General features: G+C 36.8%; 1 protein-coding gene across 1 annotated transcript in view; it reads left to right on the forward strand.

Moving 5' to 3' along the window:
• The first annotated feature begins 2,910 nt into the window (after window positions 1-2,910).
• LOC114361010 (uncharacterized) overlaps window positions 2,911-23,564 on the forward strand; it is a 40,452-nt gene continuing 19,798 nt past the window's right edge. The window contains exons 1-3 of the mRNA XM_028315914.1: window positions 2,911-2,938; window positions 17,243-17,271; window positions 19,576-19,612. Of these exons, the coding sequence (XP_028171715.1) occupies window positions 2,911-2,938; window positions 17,243-17,271; window positions 19,576-19,612 (94 nt within the window). The remainder of the gene's footprint in view (window positions 2,939-17,242; window positions 17,272-19,575; window positions 19,613-23,564) is intronic.

Raw genomic sequence — 23,564 nt, forward strand, 5'->3', positions numbered from 1 at the left:
AAATATTAATAAGCGTAAATCTATGCTATAAGGGCGATTACAACAACACTTAACTTCTACTATAAAAAGCATTAATTATTATTTGGAAACATACCCTATCTTAACAAATAATAAGAGATGCACAACTTACCCAGTTACGGGATGAAATGTAGGCTAGACACTTAAGTTTGATGGTTTTGAGGTTTTATTAAACTCGCACTATGAAAAACGCCAACGAGATCGATTATTAAGACGTGCGTCGCATCAAGCGGTACGCGGGTGCTCAAGTTCAAGTTTCAAGCGAGGCTGGCGAGTGTGGCAGTCTGTCTCTGGCCGAGACGCTGCGCCTGCGGCGCGCACTCCCCGCGCCCTTCGCCCCGAGCGTATTTACGTTCAAAAACTTATGATCCATTGAATCGTAAAATAAAAAAAAATAACATTTTCAAATGTTACAGTACCCCTCTTCCAAGAAAAAGATTTTACCTGTCGTAAAATCTGAACCCACACTTATGTTATGAATTAGCGAAGGATTATGCAAACATTTACTTGTTTTGCGTTTTAAGATCTTTTATGTGCCAAGCTCCTAAATTATGACCGGTCATAATATCCTCGAGAACATATAACTACTGGTGATTTTTTTTGCTTTATTCTACATTTAACGTACTTAGGTGCCAGCTTCTTAGCAAAACGTGCATCCTTGTCGCTCTGAAAGTAACATCGCTTCCAAACGATATCATCAACATTGAATTCAGCATGCTTTCGTCGCAAGTTATAACGCTGAGTGTTTTTTAAATGTGCTTGCCAAAGTGCAACCTGTACTTTATCGAAAATATTTGCCAAATGTCCCAAGTTTTCTGCATATGGGTCGCGTGGAAGAAAAATTAATTCGTTTGGGATATCATTTTTATTTATTTATTTATTTAAACTTTTATGCCAAAATAAATTTGTACATAAGGCGAACTTAATGCACTAAAGCATTCTCGACCAGTTTACCTTTGGGTTGAGCAGAAAAGAAATTTGTTTGGCGGTACTTCTAGTGCAGGAAAGAAAAACAAAAACAAATAATAATATGCTACATACATAAATAATATATAAAATATCGCTCACCTAGCAGTATAATGGCACATTTACCAAAAAAGCGAAATTGAGTTTTTACGGCCTAAGTGTTTAAGAGTGTATAATTTATAAAGTGGTAAAACGCCACGGTGTTAGTTTTACTATTTGTCGAGAGAGGGCGTTCAGTGTCATTGTACCACTTGCTACGTTCCCCCTGCTACCGCGCATNTTAACAATATACAAGCTTCAATTAATTCTGTAGATTCACCTAGGTAGGTATAGGTAGGTAGGTAGTGCCTTAGGTACTTTATGAACTTTAATTGGTAGGTAAACGTAGGCAGGGGTCAGGGACCTGTTACAATAAAATTATGTAAAATAGTTAAAATGCATTAACAACTTCTTTGGTTGCTTTAACTACTTTAACAAGTCAAAAAGTAACATTGTGTTCTGTAACTTGAGAATAAAAGCTTCGCACTTTCTGTTCAATCAACAAACCTTATAACTTTTCGGTTCAATTTGGAAAGTAATTATGCTTTGGCTTCTGTTTTAACTGAAGTACTACAAACAATACACCGACTACAACTAGAAAATCGATGGTAGTCTAATTAGTTATTAAAGTACCGTTTATGTACTAGGGTTGCTAGGATGCGCTGATTCCGGGAAACCGAGAGCAATTGCATAATAAATAACTTGTATGAAAGAGGAGATTATAAAACCTGCCGTGTGCCCAGGTATGATTTTTAGACTGCCTTTAATATTTAAAGAGCTCTCAAACCATAACAGCAACTTTTATATTTAGACTAAAAAGTAATTTCATGTTGTTGCTGAACTTGAACTTTATGAAAAATAAAAAATAAATTCTTAGCGATTAGAGTCGCTTCTCAAACTAAATTGTTAATAAACAACTTGAAAAAATCGAACTGCCTAAGATGGAAATTGAACCCACGACCTTTCGCTTGCCGGGCGACTGCTCTACCAACCAATAAAAAAATCGCAAATATTCGAGACATTAAAGTGAAATGACTGAAAACGGGACAAATTCCGTATTTACCGGACTTTTGGCAACCCTAACCACTCAATAGACATTTCATATTACTGCAGTTAAGCAGACAACTTCATTACAGGTAAAGTGCTTTTGAACCACGAGCAGCTGAAATACCCGTTGTTTTTCTTTGGTGACATTTTCTCTCGTATGGCTAATATTTATTCTGGCGGTTCATCTCAGTGCAGACTTGTACTAAAGTATCGATATTTTCAAAGCATTCACTCGTGGGTGAAATCTATTTACGGTACGAATACTCTTTGTGAATATTACTTGCTATATTAAACTAACAAAGCATGCCCACGTTGTATTGAACGCTGCATTGAGTATGAAGGTGCTGAGAGAATTTGTGCATTTAACCAACGAATGGGGCATCTTTTGTGATCGCGCTGTATTACTGGAAGCTCCATAGCAACATAATATGTGGTGGATTGAAACTTTCAATTTGAAAGCTTCATTTAGGAAGTAGATAGGCAGCGTAAATTTTTCTTCATTCCTATGCAGATTGTTCTATCTATATCCAAACTGATATTGTGGCGTGGTTCAAAAAAAGTCATTTTAACTGTTTAAAATTATGCAGATACATACTATAACGGACGAGTAAAAATATTACGAATTTGAGAAGAGTTGACTAAACTGTCAAAGATTATTTAGACAGCTTTTAAGAGGCATTTACTTTTGGAGGTTGTCGTCCCCAGTTTTTAGATAAACATTAGAAGGCTCACAGGTTCAATCGAAGTGACATTTAGACGTCTCAACTGACCACAGGGAGTTTGAGAGAAAGAGAGCTGAATCGAAAAAAGATTGAAATATCTCAGGAATAAGTGTCAACGATGGCTGAAGCCAAAGCTCCGGAGAACAGTAACTAGCTGTTCAAACATTGAATCAGGGTTCCGTTGGCTCTTAGCAAACAAGATCGAGGAAATGCTAGTAATAATTTATGCAGTAGTCACTAGCGAGATAGAGCTTGTATTTAATGTTTGGTTTTAATTGGTTTTGTGATGATTCCTTTTGAATACCTTCACGTAATGAGGTACTCTAGTAGTTAATAAATGATAAGTTTATCGAACTGCTTACTAACGAAACTTCGGGCGTCTGCTATTTCTACATAAGTAATCTACATACATCATACACGTTCCAAAGAGTCAATATACGGCAGCTGGTTTATCACAAAACGATGCCTAACTAGGCATTCAACTACCTTTATGTATGTTCTTGATAAAACAGCTTAGGTACTGCTCGTGTACCTTCACCTCCACTCTAAGCGGTAACCATTGTGCTGATGAGGATCCATTCATTCATTCTTCATTGACGCTAAGTGCTGGGTACACTGTCGTAACTCATGCCCGCACACCTATTCACCGAGTATATTCACGAGTTGAAAGTGCAATCCAGATCAAAGCAGATTAGGTATAGCTCGTGTAACTCACCTCCACTCTAAGCGGTGGCCATTGTTCTGATGAGGATCCTCCCATTGACACTAAGTGCTGGGAACACTGTCGTAAGTCATGCACGCGCACGCGTGATCTATTCAACGAGTATATCCACGATTTGCGACGCAATCCAGATTAAAGCAGTTTAGGTACAGTTCGTCTGCTCTCTTCACCTCTTAAGCGGTATTGTGCTGATGGGGATCCTGCCATTGACGCTAAGTGCTATCGACATGGTCGTAACCCGTAACTAATGCCCGCGCAACTATTCAACGAGTAATTCATGAGTTGCGACGCAATGAAGGTCCAAAGCAGCTTAGATATTGCTCGTGTAACCTCACCTCCACTCTAAGCGGTGACCATTGTGCTGATGAGGATCCTGCCATTGACACTAAATGCTGGGAACACTGTCGTAAGTCATGCCCGCGCATCTATTCAACGAGTATATCCACGATTTGCGACGCAATCCAGATTAAAGCAGTTTAGGTACAGTTCGTCTGCTCTCTTCACCTCTTAAGCGGTATTGTGCTGATGAGGATCCTGCCATTGACGCTAAGTGCTAGCAACACGGTCGTAACCCGTAGCTCATGCATTACGCCGCAGCGGGGCGCACGCGGCAATGAACTTCATTGCCGACGCTAATGGACTTTGCATGTGGACAGTCACAAAAATGGACTGGTTGTGATTAGCAAATGGACGCTGGAGTGATATGACAGTATTGCTCCCATATAAAACAAGAAGGAATTTGAGCTGGTAAAAAATTTTGGGAGCAGTGAAAATCAGTTGCGTTGTTTTCGTGTACGAATTCAAGATACTGCTAAATTCTGATCAACAGCTAGTAGTTTTATATCCGACAAATAACAATCCGCTCTAAACAATTATTTTTGTTTTCTCTAATTATTGCTAGAATATGGCTGGAATTTGGTAGAACCCACGGACAGTTCACAACTTTAGTAAACGGTCCCTCTAAATGCTCTCCAAAGTTATTACCTGTTGATTTTAAAACAATAAACAATACAGTCAAAATGAAAGTTAAGGGTCAATGAAATCTGTTCCTTGGGAAATGTTTGTAACAACTTTTTATAAGTTTAGTTTCGGAATATATTAGGATCATGTGACCCGACCACAAACTCCGTGGAGAAAATTTATGTTTACTAACATAACGCCTGTTGAGCAATATTTCGCGATTTTGTTACGGATTACTGAAGTCTACCGCCCACGTAAGTTTAACATCGGTGTGCACATTGTAATATTTGCTCTATTGTTTGTACATAAAGTAGCTTTTTTGTTGGCTGGAGTTAATGCAAAATATTTTCGTAAGTCGTGGGCTCATGAGCTCATTAGATCTCATGTCAGATATTCAGCACTTTAAATGGTGTAAGCTTATACCGATCTTCTTATCACACTAATATTATAAAGGCGAGAGTTTGTGAGTTGTATGTTTGTTACTTCGTCACCTCTAAATGGCTGGAGAGATTTTAATTTGGTATAGAGTTATCTGACACCCTGGATTAACACATAGATAGGCTACGTCTTACCGCGGGTAACACCGCGGGGCACAGCTAGTCTAATCTAATCTTTGTATGTCTGTTAGAGGTTTACCTATCAGATTGAACTCAAAGGAATTTTCATTTCTTTCAACATAAACCAATGTTGAACACAAGCTTTATATAATTTGCACCTTTAATTGCGGAAAATTAAGATAGAGTGAAGTCTTTAAAAAGATAGTCACCATCGTCTCTTATCGCCTTCGATTCTCGAGCAACATTATCGGTAGGTACCGAAGTGTAATTTAATTGTTTCTGCTACATAATTGAACTCCACTGTAATATCCTGTTCACGTCAAGTCAAAGGACATGATGAAACAGAAACCGTAGAAGTGAACTGTAGTTGAGGTATTCCTGTGCTTGAAACTAATTACAAAGTAACTTTGCGAATCGATTTCCTGGAAAAGGCTGATCAAAGTATGTACATAGTAGAGTAGCTAGCATCGTTAAATTGAATTAAACAACATAATATTTTAAATATTGACATAGCATAATATTTTAAAGTTTACTTTTCCTTCAAATCAAAGCTTGTATTACTGTGTCAACTCCATTCCATTTAGCAGAAACGCTTTTTAGCCTTTTAGAAACTGTGCGTGGGCAGCATTTTAACAAAGCACAGGACTATACCTTACAAATTGTTTTTCCAGCTGCGGGCTACACACATAAGAGAAACTTGGAAAATGATATCCCTACATTTCTTTGAGCCTTTTAGGCACTAAATATGTTCCAAGGCAGAGCGATGGTTTTATAGGTGTCGAAAGCTTTCATAAGGGTAGATTTTAGCGTCTCAATATTGATTCTCTCTGATAGCATATGCCAAAAATAACAAAACTGTTGAACTTTATCGCTATGGCCTTAAGAGCCAATATGTAAAGTTATTCCTGTGTCAGATCGCTCATTGGATTCCGGTCACGTACCTTTGGCGTAATAGAAAATAACTTTTTAGCGTAACTTTCGCTTTCCAAGAAGTATTTAAATGGAACGGCTGGTGAATTTTGTCTCACAGGGGAGTAATGGTGTCAAAATTCATTAAGGGATGGCTTAATAGAATAAAATATTTACGTTATTTTCTAGGTAAATTGACTAATCAAGATATTGTTACTAACATTGTTTATTGAAGTGACAGTAACATTGATTGAATTACTTGCTCTATTTCCTCTGAGAGTACCTTTGAACAAACTATCTTTTGTTCTTAATGTCCAAAACTGTAGGAATTCTAATTGAAAACCCTAATTTGTATTATTATTAGTCAAGAGGTGTAGGTAATAGAAATCTCAAGACTACAAAAACCAAAACGAGATCGTAATACAGAGTGAAAAACGGGTGAAGTTATTGTGTCTGTGTCACAACTTTTGACCTTCGTTCGTTTTAGCAGGCCTGTTCATCTCCGCGAGTTTACATCGAAAACAAAACACGCACGATTGCCCCCTACAAGAGTACTATTCGACAAGGCCTCACATACGAGCGAACATTGACTCACGCACGCGTATTCTTGTGTATGATGGAAAAAAATAAAGAAAATGGTGTACTAAATACTGTGCAGTATTTAACTGCCTAAATAATAATAAAAACACAGAATGTACTTTTTTAAGTTGCCTGAAGACACTGAGAGGTAAATAAGTAGTTAATATTATTCATGATAATTCATGCTAAATCATGCATGTATTTCCTCCGCCATTTTCTGCAGATTGGCACCTCACGTCACATCATTTTACCGAAGTCAGCCCTATAGCTTCGGCGCAGTACCGATCACTGACGTTTGTCAACAAAACTTCTGACAAACTTGCTTGACTCTTGAGACAAGCTAAATTACACCATATTGTTAATGACATTGAGCATACATTTTTTTAAATACCTTCGCGAAGTAAAACTTCTGTACGTAGTACTTATTATAATTCTGTGGTTTTAGTCAAATGACGTCCACTGCTGGACAAATACCTCCCCCAAGGATTTCCATAACGACCAGTCCTGCGCTGCCCGCATCCAGGCTCTTCCCGCGACCTTCACCAGATCGTCGGTCCACCTAGTGGGAGGCCTGCCTACGCTACGTCTTCCGGCCCGTGGTTGCCACTCGAGAACTTTTCTGCCCCAACGGCCATCGTCTCTACGAGCTATGTTCTTCGGCCACTGCCACTTAATTTTAGCAATTCTGCGAGCTATGTCGCTATGTAACTTTTGACCTCTTGCTTATAATTCATATCTCAACTAGAATACTATTTTTTATGTGCTAAAACTATAAATATGCCAGTACCTGTACCAGGTATCGCTTGAGTTGTTCATTTTACCCCCTACTGGATTCCTTCGCACTCCATTATCCCGGCTAATGAATATCGATTAACTAGCGTCCTTTGAGTGAAAAATAGACAGCCATATTGTTTACTGCTTGTACAGGCAATAGCACGTCAAGCTAAGTACTGTCTTATGTAGTCGCAAAAGGGGCGAGTTTGCAATGAAGATGTGTCTGTTGTCAACTGTACTTGGATTGGCTTTTTCTTTTTTCTTCAAGCTTAAAACAATTGCAGTTGGTTGCTTCTTCATCGAGCAAAGGGTGAGAGGTCTTACGCCTGTATTCACAAACATTACTATGAGGTCTCATAGTGCGCGTGGACGCACAGGGTCACACACGAATCAATCAGAGTTTTATTCAAATCTGTGCATTCAATTTACTGCTTGACAATTTAGGTAAATAATTGTATATGTATGTTGAACCATTTTATGAAAAGTCACAAAAGGATACGTCAAAAACATTTTCATAAAGGGTAATAATAGCCCGTCTTTCTAGTGTTAAGAAACAATTCCCAGAGTATGGTTGTTATAACAAATTAGTATGCTTAATTTAGCAATTAATGAGCAGTTTGAGATTTCAATGATCACACATACGAAGTTAATTGCGGCGTAATCGATAAATTAATTTGGCAATGGAAATAATCACGAGTTGGAACTCGGTCTATTAATATAGCTTGGGAGAGGGTATTTGTTCAGGCTGTGTGCCCTCGCTAAAGGGTGGTTTAGATGGTTCCTAAATTCATTTTGTAGCCTTATGTCAGTGTTGTTCCTGACAAATTTAGGGTTGCCGTATTCTAATTCTAAAATTGCCGGATTTTTAAGGAAAACTTAGAAAAATTGCCGTATTGTACAACATGCTTACTTGGAAGGTTAAAATTAAAAAAAAATGTTGATGTATTATGTACTATAAGTACGTAAACTACTTTTAAACTTACTTATTTTATTCTTCACTTTTAAAGGTTTTGAATAGTTTAGTCCTAGAACCTACCCGAATAAAAGTGAAAAATCTACCAAAATGAGGAACTAACGATTTTAGACATTAATATCTCGGGATAAGGTTGCATTTGGTTGAATTCTGTTGACGTTTCTTTTCATGGCGCTTCTACTTCATCTATGATTTACAATTTGGTGCGTTCCATTAGACGAAATATTTTTTTTTGTTGACTAAAACTCATGAAAAACTCATAAAACTCTACATTAATCAATTGCCGTATATTTTGATACGGTAATGAAAGAGCTGCCGTATACCGTATTTATGGTGCCTAAGATGCCTGAATGCCGTATATTACGGCAATTTCCGTATCAAGAACATCACTGCCTTATGTAGGTATGTCCTAATCTAAATAGTTTAATATTAATTACCAGGTGGAGAGTTCAATGTACGGATTACATAGACATTGTAAACTGTGGCATATTCGATAACTAATTTTCCAATACGTATTTACATGTACTCGTATGTAGGGGAGAGGCCGAGGTGAGTTGTAACTTGTAACAGATGTGAGTTGTGACATAGTCGATTTTTTAAAACTTATTAACTACTGGTAACAGTGACATAGCCCGCAGAATCGCTAAAATCAAGTGGCAGTGGGCACATATCTCGTAGAGCTGATGGCCGCTGGGGCAAGAAAGTTCTTGAGTGGCGACCACGAGCCGGAAGACTCTAGGACACTAGGTGGACCGTCGATCTGGTGAAGGTCGCGGGAGGTGCCTGGATGCAAGCGGCGCAGGACCGGTCTTTGTGGAAATCCTTGGGGGAGGCCTTTGCCCAGCAGTGGACGTCTTTCGGCTGAAACGAACGAACAGTGCGCGTTTTTAGTACAAAGTCTCGAGCTACCAAATGCGCGCTGTTGCAAGCCCAACTCGCAACGCTTTCACAACTCTCCTTGGCATCCCCTACCTACTTGAAGCTTGGAACTCTGTCTATTTATATCTTTTGGAAAATGAAGTATTTGTTCAGGCTGTGAGCCCCCTGTTTTAGAGCAAAGCAAATGGGGTACTTTTATTTAAAACGAGTTTTGCCGTTTATTGGATTCCACTGGTCTATTTTTGGAAACCAATTACTTGGCAATTATTTGTGTTTTGTGCCAATTACATCGTTTGAGTACCTTTGACTGAAATTTTATTTCAATCTTTATTGGTTTTGCTATCCAAAGAGGAGTTTTGTATGTCTTTATGGAATTCATCACTGAATTTGGTTAAGGCCAAAAGATATAATACTCGTAGTAATGGATTTTTATGTTTGAATTTATTAATTTGAGTGTCAGAAAATGTGTAATAATACACAAAAATCCAGATAGGTAGATACGTAGACTTGATGACTAATTTTTAGAATACAATTTTACTTCATGTACGAGTAAGGTCCAACCGTAAATCTTGTCGTTGTTTTATAACATTTTAAACCGCCATTAATCTTGATTATTTACTAGTAAATTATAATTACAAACAAAATACCCTGTTGACCTTTGTCTCTCATCATGATATTCACGATGGCTACGTGATCAACATGTTAAGCTGATTGCCACGCCAAAACAGGCTCTATGTCGACTACTTATGGCCTAATGGCCTTTCTAAATACGGATCAGTTTCAGGAATTTGGTTTGTGACAATATTACGATAGCAGGGTTTTGTAGGAAACTGTTCTCAATAGGACAAGATTAAGCTGTGGTTTCATCACAACACCATTATCGAAGTTATTATTGTAGTTTCTAACAATTGCTTTGAAGAGGCAGTGATGACGATACTATAGAGTCAGTTAGCTATCTAAAATAATGATTTCATTATACAAGCCTTATTTCATGAGGATTGAAATATTTTCACTTCTGCATGAATCCTTTTATTCGTGAGTTTATACAATTTTGTACATAAAAGTTTACTGTTTACCAAAACCCATAGCCATTTTAATACATGGCTGAGTAGCACAACCCAATTTTACCTTACCTATAACAATAACCGGTGCTATTTGTATGGAGTTTGACAGATTTTTGACTTTTGTTAAAGTTAAAGGAAGATGGCAACTCAGCCTAAATAATATAGCTTTTTTTGTAAAATTTCATGAGAGCAATACAATTTTTTGAGAGCATCCAAGAAAATTATAGGAATAGCTTTTTTAACATTAAGACCTTACATTAAGTTGAAAGTGACATGACAAGGTTCTCCAGATTAAACAATATTATTTCTCCAGATAAGAAATACCTAACAAAAGCTATGATGGAAAAAATATGTCATTCAGTTTAGCGCGTGTCAACAGTTCTGGCGGCCCTTGGAAATTATCATAATGCTTTATTAATAAGAAGTCTAGACATCAATTTTATTTGTCGCCATGCGGTTCTATAAATATTAATTGCTCTCTTATGGGATGATTATATTATTAAAACCGAGCCAATGTTAGTCAGATTTCTTGAAGCTAAAATTAAGTTAAATATTAATATAACTCCCACAAGGTGGACCGACAACCTCATTTAAGGTAGAGTAGGTAAGGTGCTGGATGCAGGCCGGTACCGACTGGTAATTATGGAAATCATTAGGGAAGGCCTATGTTCAGCAGTGGCCGTCCTGTGGCTGAAATGATGATGATGATAAGATTTTCATACTAGAAATAATTAAACCAAATAAACTTGTTACATTTTAAGTAGACCTTCTTCTGCTAACTCTGCCAATATTAATTTCGAATAATGGTATCCGCAATCTAAAAGTAGATCCAAGAAACGAAATTAATCACAGACTATTAAATAGATAACCATCACCAAATGGAGCACGTAACCGTAACGTTCTGAATCTAGGTCGAGCTGAAACTTGACTGTCAAAGTTTTACTCCAGTATCCTGTTAATCACTAACGCAGTTTGCACCTAACAGTTAATTACCAACTTCATCACTTATACCTCTGGGTTGAAGTCTTTGCCAAATACGATTACGCGTTTTACTTGCCTAATTAAAATGTAAATAAATATATGAAATTTTGTGAGGATAGATATATGGATGGTTTTCTTACTCTTTCACGTAAAGACTACTAAACAGATTGAATCGAACAAATTCCATACAAAAAGCAATGGTTATTTTTAAAGTTAGGTGGTGCAACTCAGCCTTAGGTACCATGTCTCCTGTGGATGTCTTTATACTCAATCAAAAATGTCAAGGTAGGCAAAAATTATTCATACCTTCTTGTTTTCTTAAACCAAAACTCTGTTACTTCCTGCATTATGTATGTTCAAGGTTCGCAACCTTGTTTGTATTTCGTGTTCGAGGCGCCGCCGTTTCCCCTTCAATGTCAGGTCTGATCCCCGGGGCATTAAGTCCGCTAAGAGACACGTATTTTGTAGAGCAATGAGAAATGAAGAGAATGTTGATTAAAAGTAAGAACTGTTGTTCTTTTAAGCTTTACTAGCTTCCTGGCCTGAGGTGAAATTGTGTAAAGCAATCGTAATCATTTGACAGTTCATAACGTACGATTATCCTGTCAAACGCTTTGTATAACTGACTTTATCGTACATACGTTATGATTACGATAATTGCTTTACACATTTCCACCTCTGGTTTACGTACATCTCAACATCATCATTTGAGCCACAGGACGTCCACTGCTGAACATAGGCCTCCCCCAATGATTTCCATATCGCCCGGTTTACGAAGTAACCTCACTTTGTACTATATAAAAAATCTTAAATATTCTCAAATTGGAGAGTTATTTCAAAATAATAAATAGGAATTATGGGTTTCTTATGCAACCTTCTTTGCAGATACCTAGTTCAGGTATCAACCCACCTACATTCTTACTTTTTGTTTTTCCTGTTTTTTTTTTAATATTTATGTTATGTTGGTGAGAAATAAACATTACTTTAACTTATTTCTAGCAAGTTTATTGTAACTAATGTAACTTTGTAAAGCTAGCACACTATAATTCCGCAATTAATCAGCAATGTACTGTGTGAAAAACGTAAAAAAAAAATATTTTTAGTCGCGAATCTATAACAAACAAGATAGTGTTTGTAATGTGATACAAAATTACCCAATGACACTGAGGCTGAGTTATACCACCTAACTTTAACGGTAACTATGACGATATCCGGAGCTTTTTGTATGGAGTTTGACAGATTTTTGACATTTCTCAAAGTTAAAGTAAGATGGTGCAACCTTAAGGGCGTAAATTATAACACTATAAGCGTATTGAATCCAAGGAGATTGGAGTTTACTCTGACCTCGTCCTGTGATCACTGAGCAGCTCTTCAATATCACTCTTAATCCATGGGGAATTAATTTCGATAAGCAATATACATATTTTGATTGCTTTCGCCTTGTGAGATGGGAAGGTATTCTCAAGTATCTATTTATTTATTTGCTTATTACCATTTAAGTAGTTATTCTTAACAGACAAATTTTCAGTAGCCAGAAGACAAACTTTTTCTTGGAAATTATCACCAAAGTAGGAGTAAAGTTCTGTTCTTCGAATGATATAAGCACATACTCAAAACTACATTACTACTACTCATTAGAACGCAGCTGTTTGAATAGGTATATACAATATTTTACTTGTGTAGGAATATACCTACTGTACCTAATGAATTTGGATTTGTTAATGAACATACAGACTCATATTCTGGGAATACCGATCATACACGCCTAAAATCATATTTACGTAATATCATCATAATTACTATTAGCCTTGGCCCATTTGTAGGTGGTCATAGTGCGAATTGACCTAAATACAAAATTGCTACAGCCTTGCACTGACCTGTGAATATGGAGCGGTGAATATCCGAATAGTAAGGGCTCGTTTCAATGGCACTTTTTCCTTTTAGTGTAATTAACTCGTTGAGTATACTCACATTCTCTCTTAGTGCCTTAATAATCACAGAAGATGTATTTAAACGGCATATAAAAGCTTACGTAGATAAACCAAAACTATCCAGTTTTTATACATAAAAGGTAAAAGTATAAAATGAAGCTTTAGCCGTTTTTGCGCCTAGTGGTTTGGTGGTTTAGACCCAGCACAGATATAATAATTACAAAAACTATTAGTAAGATTAACACTGTAAGTTTGGTATAAATAAAAATATTCGTTTGGAACTGTAATCCACTTCTCCATATTTGTTGAATTACAGTTTATGTTGCAGTGTTAATTTAGTTACTCCAACACCTGCAAGTAAGCTTACATAAAGCTTTTAATTTAGATTACAATTATCCTCACAGAATGGCGTGTCGGTCCATAATTGAAATTTATGACGTGAGAGGACAGAACCCTAGTCGGGCAGATCTCCCCAAATTTCACATATTACGGACTCTCCCCAGGTTGAAACTCGCATTTTACGGTTCAGAGAATGGCAAGATTTGACAATAATTTAAAAGTAATGGCGCAACCCAAAGTGAATAACGTGTTTATAATTTGTGATGTCTGCGAATGTTGGAATTTTCTAAAGAATGTAATCTATTTTCCAATAGCGAAGTTGCCTTTTGAATTCATAAATTAATGAACTCTTCGTACCTGAAAATATTAACTTATTGAGTGGCGGAGTGACCCCCACGAACAAATCACAGAGCTCTATTCAACGCTGTGCGTTCGACTTCGCATAGCGTTGCTGCTTCACTTAAGCAAGAATCGTTTATGAATACGGGTGTTCACCAGTATCCAGTCGATGAGGCACCTGATGTCATGCCCTGAGTGCCCAAGCAACTGCACTCAGGAGGATTTGATGAGTGCTACTGACAACGCCACTCTTGTGGCGGAGTTTTGGGCTGACACTGTGTAGGTTTGTTGTCGACAAGAAAAGAAGAAGAAGAAGACGGGTGTTAGCTATTATGAAATAAACCCTGAGTAGAAAACAGACTCATAAGGCAAGTATTCTTAAAGTAGTTTGCATTGACGTAGTATTTTTTTTAATATAAAAATATTCGTAATGCTTTCATCATTTGGCAAACGGGAATCTAAATGAACGTTACGGCTTTTGTGCCTTATCTTGAATTTATTTCTGTTTACCTAAATATTTTGAGCTTATCTGTTGTGTAGGCGAATCTATTGTGTTTCGATGATATAATCTACTTATGAAGCATAACGTGGAATATCGGACGCCTGATGGAAGGGTCGATAGCTAGGGTTTCCAATAAAGTTTATTAAGGTCGGAGAAATAATATGAGCAGTATTTTAGAAGAGTTTTTTTGTTTGACTTTATTAAAACATCGCTAGAGCTTCTTACAGCCTTTGACAATTTATTAACACTTATATTTTTTTTTTATGCTTATCAAGGCAGGTATTTGACCACAATCACACCTGATGGTAAGTGGGATCTACATTCTACAGTCTATATACAGATCTATTGAAGAGGTACAGTGATAAATTAATAGTAGGCTAATGGCCGTTTCCACCATCCATCCAGTGACCCCTTCACTTAAAAATTAGGAATTGATGGTGAAAACAGGCATAAGATAATTTGGCCAGAAACCTAGGGCTTTCAGGGGGTGATTTAAGGTCATAATGTGTGTTACAACAATAACGAGGAAGCTCTTGGCCTGCATCTCACCTCATGGAGAGTTATGATCAATCCAGCGGTGTCCTCCCGGAATCCTCAACCACAGAGGAACTGGCTCCAACTCTCCAACTGCCGGAATACAACAAAATGAACTAGGAACAGAAAATTAGTACAGTATTTTGTATACTTTTTTGATACAACAGCAAAAAGTATAATTGGAAACCCCAGCGATAACGTTTAGTCCGTTTATCTTCATAAATATCAGCAACCGGGTTAGTCAAACAGCCTCTCTGAACAATTTTATATTTAGAATGAACAAAGCAACGAAAATAGGTTGCCGATTTTGTTTCACTTTTACATTTATTTTATAAACACTTTTATTGTTTTCTGTTAACAACAATTTAGCGGCCTTTGTTCGGCTGACGTTGTTATTAACAAAGATTATTCAGGAAAGTTATTTTTAAATTGAATTGTAATAATGTCCACAGTATCATCTCTAACGCTGGCTGACAGCCTGAACTGAACCCACACTTAGTCATATAAGTAGGTATTATTTCGCTTACTTGGATAGGTTTCCAGGGATATTTATTAATAGCTATATTTTGCGCCAATCTTGTACTCTCTACTAGCTTCATACTTCGCCTACATTGATTTCGATTATAATAATAACATTTATTTCAGACGACAAATAATATGTGTGAGTATGTGGCTTAAAAACGATTAAATATTAACTTAAAAAGTAGTCTTGTATTAAAAACACAGGATACGAGTAGCATAATTATTTTATATTCAAAGCAAACTCCGCACAAACAATCCATGTAGCTGGATACATGGATACGAAAACATATGCTCGTTATTTACACGAAAACTTGTAGGTATTTCAGTACCCGTGGGCGTTGCGTTTATGTTGATACAACTTTTGTTTCCGAAGTTTGAATTCTTCAGAGTTTTCGTGAGTGGGCGACTTGGAAAATACTTTCTTTAGACGTGTCATTAAGTGTGAATATCATAAAATAATCAATCTTTCATCAAAAGCGATTATTCGAGCGCTTGTTTTCTTAAAAGCGTTTCTTACTTTACCATTCACAATAAAATATTTAGCTCAATTTTACATCGATACATTTACAGTATTTCTTTCAATCCTGTTTTTAGTGTTCGGTGTCGTTTTCACAGGTCTTTTGCTGAATCCAGGGATTGTATCAATGCTGTGAAATAAGTGCCGAAAGTGCCCAATTAGGTATACAATTCGTAGACTCGTTCGCAAAAAAACGCAAATACATAATTGTTTTAGTTCAGGTTTCACTCATTGACTCTATCGCTTGGGGTTTTCTTTTAAGTAAAAGTAGATACTTGTGTTAGAAAACAGCTCTACATACAATGATTTATACATATAGAATTATTAAACAGCTACAAAATGTATTAAGCAATTTTTCTGAGTGGTCGCAATTTTTCTGAGCTGTAATTGTATAAAGGCATATCGATGAAAAGTCGATAGTGGCCAATATCGGTCGCATCGATGTCATTACCCTTTGATGTTGCGATACACCGGCGATGGCTCGTGTAGGTGGGCTAATCGAATTCCTGTGAGCACGGCGTGACGTCATAATGATTTACAAACAGTTGCCGCTGTAATTTGTGATATCTTGTGGCGGTAACGTGGTTAAGGATTAATTTTCTTTCTTTGATGAAAATTCCTTCCTTATTGATTGCACAAACCGCAATGAAAATTGTGATATCTCCGTGGCCTAGTGGTTAAGAGATGGGCTCTCTTGGATTCCTGGTTTGATCCCAGATGGAACACGCTTTTAAAATCACTTTATGGTATTTCCAATTTTGTTAGGAAATTGTAAACTTGTGTTAAATAGAAATAAAGTTAAATATCTTAAGCCATCTTGGCGAGTGGATCCATAATACGATTGGCAGGTTTTCCCCAAAGCTTTCACGAGCGAAAAATAAGCTTAATACAATTGATCGCATCAGCTCCCTTGTCTGGCGATAGAAAATATTATACCTAAGTTTTTCGCCACACCAAATAAATGTTATTCAATAATATTTCTCAACATTTACCCAAACATGATTTAAGTCTATAGGTACTATAGGTAGGTCCATGGATTCTGATAATATGACGCTAAATAAAGTATTTAAAAACTAAAAAAATTAAGCACAGGCTTGATTTTGTGTCTGTCTGATTCTAGTTATAAAATCTTTTAACTATAAATAAATAAATCTTTTAAAATGGATAAACATTAGAGCTGAAATTCAGTTACTGGGACGTGTAAAAAGCCTTGAAAAGGGTCTACATTTACCATACTTACTAATAAAGAATTGGAATAATAATATGTGTTTGTGAGATTGCTTTATGGGAAAGTGTTACCTAAATTGTTGTATTGTTGCGTTTAATTTTCCAAAATTATTTCTATTAATTTCTATTTTATTTGTTACAGGTGTCGACGGCAGACTGGATGGAAAGTCGGTAAGGAAAAAAACAAAATCGTTATCCATTCATTATCCATTCTTTAGGCACAATTTCAATTATTTTTTCTACGGTAAAATAAAAAGATTACAACTCAATAACAAAATTAGGTTTAGCACCACTATAATTATAATTCCATGAATTCAGCTAGGTATATTAATAGAGATGTTCTTGATACGGGCGCTACTAGGTGAGGTGAATCTACATAATTAATAATATGCCGTATTGCTGTCTATTAAAGCAGTTCTAATTCAGGTTCACCGTATTCCCAGATCCTTTGTTTAATCTGCTGATATTACTGAAGACGTATCCAGAGACATTCTAATATCTTCCCGCTGAATAGTTCGCTAACAATATAGTATGATTGTACAGAAGGAATTATTGTCACAATAGGAATAATAACACTCGGGTTTTATTGACAAATCTGTAAAGGGAATTAAATTGTATGTTAAGATTTAAACGAAACTAATTTTGAATAGCCTTAAAGCTATTACCTGCCTTTAAATTACAATAAATATAAGATTTTAAACTTTCGCGTTCCATTTTAACTAAAATAGTAAGACACGGGTCTTAACGCAACGTTTATTAATGAGTTACATTATTTACTCACGGCTTGACGTTTCGGCTGCGATGCTGCGTCTTTCCGTTCTATACATGGCCAGAACGCACCCATAGGAAACTGCTCGTGTATATTTTGTAGTGCCCGTTTGTAAATCTGTGACTCCAAACTATACACGAATTTTGCGTACTGATCGTGTATAGTTTGGAAGAGCTTAGTAAAAAAAGTCATATCCAAACTATACTCGATTAGTTTCTACTACACCACTTACACTTGATAGGGTAAGTCCAGGATAGATGCCCCACTTTTTGAAACAGCTCTGTAACTCAGTCAGTTAGTTTTTATCAACAATTTGACCTTAGTATCTGTAAACTTTGGTCTTTCGTCTATGATATTACTATAATTATTTTAGTTTAAGTTATACCGATTCTGAGTAAATACCATTTTAATTGACCTCTAAAAAGTGGGATAGACGCCTAATGTGGGGGATAGAAGACTCACTGTATGATTGCTTCAAAGGATAGATGCCTTATGCAGGGATAGATGACTTGTTAATATAGTTTTTGAATTCTAAGGATCAAATACATTTTGAAATCAAACAAGCCAAGTATTGTTATTTAAGATTGTTTGTTATTAAATGAATTAAAAATGAAATTTAATTTTTTTTATTAAAAATAATACTACTCCTTCTAGCGCAGTCGGGTAAAAAGGTAATTCGATCAGAAGGGCACCCTATTTATTACTTTCCTAAGGTTAGCCGTACTACATTCTTTTTTTCTTCTTATTTGCTACCTGTGACAAAAAGAGCAGGTTAGGATAGATGCCCCTAGTTGCATGGGACATGGCCCTAAGGGCATCTATACCCATAAAAAATTAGGCAACTATCCTTTTAGCATAGGATAGGTGCCTTTTTTAGTAAAAAATATAATAACACTAAAAATCGAATGAAACATAGCTATCCCGTATAATTTATAAGATAGTCTATCAAATTATATAAAAATCTGCTTCATTTTACCGCTGACAAAAAAATTATCCATTTAAAGATACTTACCAATATTACTTCGACGCTCGCTAAGGTCTGGCCGCGGAAGATTTTTGCTCTCACTGGCTAAACGAACGCACTCTTTGATGGTTTGCGAGGCGAAAAGTGGTACGGGGAGGTCCCTTTCTATTATACGTACTATAACTTTAGGCTAAGTTGCTTGTAACATAGTGTACTTAAAATCGTGGCACCTATCCCACTGGGGCATGTATCCTGGAATTACCCTACCTAAATGACACTATAACATAAAATTAGAATGTTCGTTTAGAGTTTATATCAATACTAGCTTTCCGCCCGCGGCTTCGCCAGCGTGGAATTTTGTCTGTCACAGAAAACCTTTATCGCGCGCGTCCCTGTTTCAAAAACAATGTCCTTTCCCGGGACTCAAACTATCTCTATGCCTTTCATCAAAATCGGTTCAGTGGTTTAGGCGTAAAAGCGAGACAGACAGACAGACAGAGTTCTTTCGCATTTATAATATTAGTATAGATAGTATAGAAGTATAGATAGATATTAGTATGAATATTTAGTGTTTAAACTAATTAACTACGAGTGTCCAATAAATGAAAAAGAAGAGCAAAAGAATGATGCAAATTACTTTAAAAAAAATCTGCGATATCGTTATAAAATTGGAAACAAACTTATAAATTGATTAGTTAGTTATTTGTTGGCAGGTTTTAATTGGACCGTTCGTTTGTTCCAGGACGTACCGGTGGAGCAGTTAGAAAAACTCAAATTGGGTGAGTTGTATTTATTTTTTGATATGAGTTACTGTGCTAGAAACGTTTGTTGTACTCGTACCTACCACGTTTTAGTCTTTGTGTTTTTTAAATCTCTGGGGGATAAAAGAAGGGCAGTGATTTAATAGTGGTCTACATATGTTGGCTACATTGGCTTGGGCTGAGTTACGCGACCTAAGTTTAACCGTAACTATAATGAAGACCGGTGTATTTTGTATGTAGTTTGACAGATTTTTGACGTTTGTCAAAGTTAAAGTAAGATGGTGCTACCCAGCCTTAGTGCGGTTCGCTTGCCGAAATACGATGCCATAGGTCGCGGGTACGATACCCAATATCCTATAAGTCCACGCGAAAAGAAAATAGTACTTTTTATAAAAAAATAGTCAAATGAAATGGATACCGTCGTGTCGATGTATGTTTTCATTGGTACGGACTATTGAGTGTAGTTTTATACAAACCCTCGACCTTTCCTAAATCCTAATAAGCTAGCATTCACATATCTACTCTGTATACAATCGCTGTCAGCACCAGTCTTCGCAATAAACCTGTTTGCTGTCTCTTTCAAGCAACAAAAGAAAGCAATTATGGGGTCTAATAGGAAATAGAAAAGGGGCACTTATCAATTATCTCAGGAGTTCTTATAATTTCATTCTTAGTTTTCTTCGAACCCCGTTCTTTTCCATTTCTAGGATAAAAATACCTAATAACTTGCGGCTTGGAGTAGGCACCGGGTAGTGTGTAGCTGAAGGAGAAAATTTGATGCTGATAATTTTCCATTTTTGGTTCAATAATTATACCGGATTACATGGATGATTTCTGGCTAGGTTAATATCTTACACTTCACAGTAGACAGTTTGACACCATACCCCAATAATTCGAAACCACAACTGTTTTAAAAAGACCCTTCATTCTGGTCTTAAAAACTTAATTCATTTTAAATTACCTCTAAATTAAGATTTTTGTTCGCATTGTAATTGAAAAAGGTAGTTTAATTGAGTTGACAAAATAGTGACGTCACGTCTTGCTTGTAGTGCCATACAAAATCTATGGGAGAGTTTCGTTTTGACAGTTTTAAAAAGTACGTTAATTGACTGGTGATGTTAACATGTCTATAGATGACCCACGCTGAACTGTCCCACCAAACTCAATGACAGGGGGGCGCTACCATCGTTCAACTATATGGTTTCCAATATGGCAAAAATCGGAACCAGCGATCCGGTATTGACGGTGGCGCCCCACTGTCAATGTCATCGATAGGACAGTCCAGTATTTTGGAACTATATTCACTTACACTTATGACACATGTCACATAATAGCTACATCTGTCAAATTTTAATATAGCTTACTCTACCATCACTTCGACAGCAGCAATCGGCTTATGTGCTAAGAAGACGCAGCAGACGAAACTCAGTTACTTAATGTGATAAACATAATCCTGACAAGTTCCTTCTATATTTTCTATAAGTCGTTTTTGTCGTTGGTGTATCTTTTTCAATAAATAAATAAGTAGTTGGTAGGTATTCTTGAAAGTCTATACAAGAGCCGAGTGCTCTAGATTCAAATATTAATGTGCAAATGGGCCCGACATAGGCTTGTGATTTATTCAGTAATCTTCCCTTGTCGAGGGGGCTGAGTGACGTTTAATTAGTTATTAATAGCTTTTTGTAAGTTGCGGGTTCAGTCAGAGACCTTGTACGAGTAGAGGCATCGGACGTGTTAATAGAACGCTTCAGTAGGTACAGTCAGCGCCAAATTGTTCGTGACACCCAAAGTAGCCAATAAGTTCGCAACACGTCTTTGTTACAACTGGAAAAAGGTTGTTATCAACTTTTTGGCCACTTTGGATGTCACGAAGTACATATTTGACGCTGACTACCAATAATGGTCAAACTGCTATTGTATTTTAAAAATGTGTCATAAATTATACAAGTATTATTAGTATTTTCTGTCTTGGGTGGAATCTAATTATTTTTTTCATTCCATTCAGTCTTTTTATCCACATTTGTAAGATAATGTAAAGAACCTGTGTGGGAAGCAAATGTCTCCATACGTAATAGACGATAATACTTTATAAGACTTTGAAACAAAAATGTCTAATTCATATCCAGATAGACAGACTTTTGTTGTTTTTCCGAAACTAATTCGGATTTTTGGTGAATAACATCTAAGAAATTACATTACAACATCCTCATCTATGATCAATGGAAGCCATTTGACGTACCGCGGTTCCTCATAAACTCATAAACGTCAACAAAATTTCTCGGGAGTGGAGTTGAAAAGAACACGTACGATGTCTCAGTTATTTGACGAACACGCGTGGGTATTAGGTATTGTGCTACGAAAATAGCCCACAAATAAATATCATAACGTAATATTTTTCGTGAGTGATCCTTCTTTGCGTAGGAATGAAGCTAGACAGACAGCTTTATTCTTATTATTATTTCGAGGAAACCCTCGAAGCCACTCTATAGCAACCACCTAACCTTATTTATCCTTTTACGTTCATAAAGGTAAGTTACATACATTCGCAAATTAGTTTTTTATTTACTCTTGGTTTTTGCTTTTATGTTTTTTACTTGAGTACGAAGATAAAAGTTTATTACCGTCTATGGACTGGTTTTAAGCAACAATTCTAGATTCATGTAAATTGACCTGTTATTCGAAATAGAGATAAAACTTTGCCTTACGAATAGAATGGGTACAGAAGAGATTTCTTAGGCATCTGTCACTTTCTTTTGGTCTCACAAAAAAGCTTTTAAGGGGAAAAAACTCATGTACATCAAAATGCAATCATTAACAGCGTGGGGCTTGCTTGACTCTGCCTACATCCGAAATTATCCAAAACTTTTGAATCGGTTATGGTTCGGATATTTTATTATTCCGGATATCCGAAAGTTTCGGTTACGGTTAAGGATATCCATAACCTCCCTGAATTCACGACTGTAAGCGAACAAATCGACAGTATTGTGTGCAGTGGTCATTACTGAATCATCAATCACCCCAGGCCGTTCACTCGATCTGCCCGGGATTAGAATGGCTCCCGTTTGATTGCTGCTATTGACTTTAGGCACCAATTGCTATTATGGCCTACAAAGCTATGTTGTTAATTGATAATCAACTTAAATTGTTGTGTTAGCGCAGGCCAAATCCTTCATTGCCTCTGATAAATTAGAGTCGTCCTATAGGGGAGATCACTTTTAGGTACTGCCCTGTTACTATGGCCTACAAACAGAGCTCGTTAACTGATAATCAACTTAGTTATTTGTGTTGTCATCTTAGTTAGTGTAGGCCAAATACTTCATCTGATAAGATAGAGTCGTCCTACAGAGGAGACGACTTTGTACCTTTACTATGGCCTACAAAGAGATATGCTTATTGATAACTTAGTTTATGTGTTGTCATCTTAGTGTAATCAAAATCCTCTATTTGCCTCTAATAATTTAGAAAGAGCCGTACTCTCACATTGGAAATTAAAATTTAAACCTTATTGAACTTAAAAATTCACAATAGCCTCTCGGGTATGGAAATTGATGCAATACACAAGTATTCATGAAAGGTTCGCAGTATTTATTTATTTATTTTGTATCCCGCTGTTTCGAGAGCACTCCCCTAACTGCCTCAACCAATATCGGAATCCTTGGTGTCGACATATCGAGCGAAGTCCAGTTCCGTGGTCATTTAGAGGGTAAGGCTAAATTAGCCTCGAAGAAGCTTGGTGTGCTCAATAGATCGAGACGGTATTTCACTCCAGCCCATCGTCTGCAACTTTACAAGGCGCAGGTTCGGCCTCATATGGAATACTGTTCTCATCTTTGGGCAGGTGCGCCCCAGTACCAGCTTCTCCCTCTGGGCCGCATTGAACGGAGAGCAGCTCGAATCGTTGACTGCCAGGACATTTCGGATCGGCTTGACCCCTTGGCGCTGCGTAGAGATGTGTCCTCACTGTGCATCT

Source organism: Ostrinia furnacalis, unplaced genomic scaffold (genome assembly GCF_004193835.3).
Source record: "Ostrinia furnacalis isolate ACB-3 unplaced genomic scaffold, ASM419383v2 OfSCF5386, whole genome shotgun sequence".
In the NCBI taxonomy this organism is placed as follows: Eukaryota; Metazoa; Arthropoda; class Insecta; order Lepidoptera; family Crambidae; genus Ostrinia; species Ostrinia furnacalis.